The 3,990-nt window shown below is 36.6% G+C and overlaps 1 protein-coding gene across 1 annotated transcript in view; it reads left to right on the top strand.

The window, feature by feature from the left end:
• ubr2 (ubiquitin protein ligase E3 component n-recognin 2) overlaps nucleotides 1-3,990 on the top strand; it is a 46,690-nt gene that overhangs the window by 7,291 nt on the left and 35,409 nt on the right. Inside the window, exons 3-4 of the mRNA XM_016539069.1 lie at nucleotides 1,992-2,070; nucleotides 3,093-3,203. Coding sequence (XP_016394555.1) covers nucleotides 1,992-2,070; nucleotides 3,093-3,203 — 190 coding nt within the window. The remainder of the gene's footprint in view (nucleotides 1-1,991; nucleotides 2,071-3,092; nucleotides 3,204-3,990) is intronic.

Genomic DNA, 3,990 nt, shown 5'->3' with positions numbered 1-3,990 from the left:
GATTTGTTAAAATTACACTTAATGAAGTTTTTAAAATAATAAAGTAGTTACAATTACATAATATTTCTACTTCAATTCGTTTTTTAAATATAAACATTTAAATGGTGGCTGTCATAAAAAAAATATAAATTAAACATTGAAGAACAATAAAAGTTATGAATATATTATATGGTGCATATATTTAGCAAAATGCTCCTCTGTACAGTTGATTTTTCTAGCTGAATAATGAGATTATGGTCACCGAATATGTTTTCTTCTGAGGTAAATATGACGTTGCGTGACATTGTTTACAATATGTTATACTGACGTCTGAAACACTGATTGAGCGAATACATGAAACAGGATAAGGACTGTAAAGTTGTACTCTTTCTTTTAACTTGCCTTCGGATGTTTAGTTATGTTTATTTTGTGCTGAAACTGGTATTAATGTGGAGGAGATGATCAGTTCACATGCGCCTTGCGCTGCTGCTTTTATTGAACTGAGGCACGCCGCGCTATAGTGATCACTCCGCATTAAACGGCGCCAAAACGGCATTTATTGTTTGAATTCTGCAATACAATGAACATAATTTGAAATCTGAGACTTTGTTTCATCTTAAAAGTACCAAAGCACAATGCTTATTGCGATATATTGGATGGGAAGTGTCCCTCAATGTCCCATTCATTAACTGAAAACAGGCTAGACTAATCGATTCTTGGGATTTAAGAATCAATATCGTTTCGTAAAAATGAGAATAGATTATAATCGAGATATCGATATTTTTTACCCAGCCCTAATTTGAACTGTTTTCTGTTTGAATATTATTTGAAATTATTATAATATTTCACAATATTACTGCTTTTATTATATTTTTATTAAATAAATGCAGTTTTGGTGAGCATAAGAGACATAAAAAATATTAATTATTCCAAACTTTTCACTGGTAGTGTATGTGTCACAGTTGAATTTATTTCATTTTTTTTTCTCCATACAAGTCCTAAGCCGTTTGTGCTGTTGAAGTTGTTGTAGGGAAAGGGATAGTGTGGGTCAGTGTGTTCCCACAAACGTGGAAGTCTTGGCTGAATTAGGCCAGGTTGCTGTTATAGGTTAAGTCCTTTAGGCAAGATCACTGTATGCTGGCTAAGAGGCCGGAGGTGACTGGAGTATGTACTGTTCTGCTCTGTTTCTTTGAGAAACAAATAAAAGGGCTCACACACTTTATCATGCTGATATTACCAGATTAGAATCTGATCTGGCTGATGTGAAATGGTGTGTGAAATATATCTTGCATCCTAAGAAATTGTGCAAGTGTTTATTTTACAATCCTGTCATGTAATGTGGCACTGGCTCTGGTCCAAACCCTATTTTTTATTTTTGTTTTAAAATAAATTAGTGGTGTTTTTCTGTTTTTCACTAAGCGAACACAAATAACTTAACAATAGCAAACAATATAAACAGTAATATTTAGGAATCTTTTTTTTATTTTTACCAAAACATTTTTAAGCTTGTAAAATGTCGTGCTGAGATTTCCGTGACCGTTTTCACTAATAAATGGTGTATAAATTGAGAATTTCTGCTTATGTTTTAGCATAATACATTTAAAAGTTAATGGTCAAACATATCTTTATAACATTTCACAATGTTATTGTAGATGAAATAAATGTTTTCCATCAGATTAGATATTGATTAGGCTATCAATCACTCAAACCCCTTTATGTAAATCTCTCTACTTAACTGTCAATCATGTATTCAGAGCACAGTGGCTTGTGGCCAATACTATCCCTTAAATTGTGCACGGATCTGCACTTTGAATTTCCAGTGGAAATAGTTTAAGATACTGATTTCATCATACTACAATTTGGGACACACTAATTCTAATTTCGAATACTATTTAGGAGCGTCTCTGTGCTACCTAAAAAGTAGATTATTTGTGGGCAGCTAACTGAGATTTTTTACTCCTGCAATTCTTCTCTGTAAGCAATTTACATTTGATATTATTTTTCCTTATCAGGGAGTGTGCGGCTGATCCGACCTGCGTGCTGTGTATGCAGTGCTTCTTAGGCAGCGTTCACAAAGAGCATCGCTACAGGGTAAGAGGAAACGGAGACACATGCAGTAGCCACTTCTCTTTAACATTCTTAAACCTCTCGCTCAAGTATGTATCAGCATGTTGGCATGAGAGGCTCAGAGAAATTGTCAAATACCAAGTTTATGGGTCCGACTGCCGCAGGTCAGTCTCATTTGGAGCAGTAGAAGCTGGCTGCACTAGTGCCATGTGGACCCTGACTTCTCCCTAACAAAAGATTCCTGTTTACATTTGTCCAACCAAACTAAGTCCAAGAAGTCATTATGGCTCAACCAAAATGATAGTTCATACTTTTTCAGCATTTAAAACTGAGGGCTGTGACTCATGGTGCGGATCTTTGTAAAGGTTACAGGACAGATGGAGCTGTTGTGTTTGTGAAGATCAAACAGTCAGTCTAACAAAATGAACAGACTGGTCTCTAATTTAAGTGCTGTTTCAGTTTTACCACTGACTTTGTTACTGTTCTGTTTGAAACGGGTTGTCTTCATACAAAAATTATTTTTTTTAAATCATAAAGGTTGAGTTTTTTTTTTTTTTGTGGAGTAGTATATTTGATGCATCCGGCTTTAATAGCTCATATTGTATGATCTAGGAGAATATGGAGCTCATATTCAAAAGCACCTCAGCTTCCTCAAACTGAGGAAGCATGTAATTTGGTGCACTTGCTAATATTTATATAGCCAAAAACTGAGATGAAATTCTGACAGCTTGTAATGTAAATCAGTGAGATCTTCATAACAGTATACAGTGGGGAAAATATTTATTTGATCCCCTGCTGATTTTGTAAGTTTGCAAAACTTGCAAAGAAATGAAGGGTCTATCATTTTTATGGTAGGTTTATTTTAACGGATAGAGACAGAATATCAACCAAAAAAATCACACATTATATAAAGGTTAGAAATTGATTTGCATTTGCAGGACAGGTCTGTTATTTCTAAGATACAGATGTAGGAGACTTAAGATCAACTCTTGAGCCGTCATGTGCTGCTGTCTTTGTGAGTAAGTGGCTCTTCGTGCTCTCTGTAGATGACCACCTCAGGAGGAGGAGGTTTCTGTGACTGCGGTGACACAGAGGCCTGGAAGAAGGGCCCTTACTGTCAGAAACATGAGCCCAATATCAGCGACTCTTCCCAGAAGGTAAGACACCTCTTCCTCTGTGACACTGAATCAACAAGAGAAATGGGAATTAATGAGGAATTTACTGATTTTGATTTCAATTGAAACAATTCCCAACCCTACTTGGCAGTACCACATAAATACTTCAGCATGATGTAGTTTTCATAGGCGCAACAGTACATCTTGTTAAGGATTATTTGAACAATGTATGGGTTAAATTGGAAACAAACTAGGCTTGCTGCGATAGTCGGTCTTGACGGTGTTACCGGTGTTAAGCCACAACACCGGTTACGTCACTGGTTCCATAGTGTTTGCTAGGGATGCACCGATACCACTTTTTCCAGTACTCGCCCGACGATTTATTTTCCAAAGCCACTCATATAATGCAGAAACACTCAAGCAAGCAAAACACGCAACGCGTGCACGTATTTGTACTGGTGCAGAATGAGAGGGACAAGTAGAGTACAGCCTAGCGCATTTCACACAGGCTGTTAGTTTCACTTTCACCAGAAAGTCGTGTATGCTTAAGTGTGAAAATAAATGACGTTTATAGTGAATGCCCTTATAAATTGTCTTATATTTACGATTTAGTTTTAATTCAAATGATGCGTGCTAAGTGAGCGAACATCAATAAAGATCACACGACAGAAGTGCGCGCTCTCTCTCTCTCTCCCTCCCTACCTCCCTACCTCCCTACCAACCATTAAGTAACTTGTGCATTGTTTTACTTACTTCTTTTTGACACATCCGACCGAACTACAAACTTTCCAGTGATGTCTGTGAGAAAGGGATATTCACTCGACAAGCT

This window comes from Sinocyclocheilus rhinocerous, unplaced genomic scaffold, assembly GCF_001515625.1.
Source record: "Sinocyclocheilus rhinocerous isolate Xijiao unplaced genomic scaffold, SAMN03320098_v1.1 scaffold1809, whole genome shotgun sequence".
NCBI lineage: Eukaryota > Metazoa > Chordata > Actinopteri > Cypriniformes > Cyprinidae > Sinocyclocheilus > Sinocyclocheilus rhinocerous.
The sequence above is the reverse complement of the archived record's forward strand: the minus strand, read 5'-3'. Positions and strand labels throughout refer to the sequence as shown.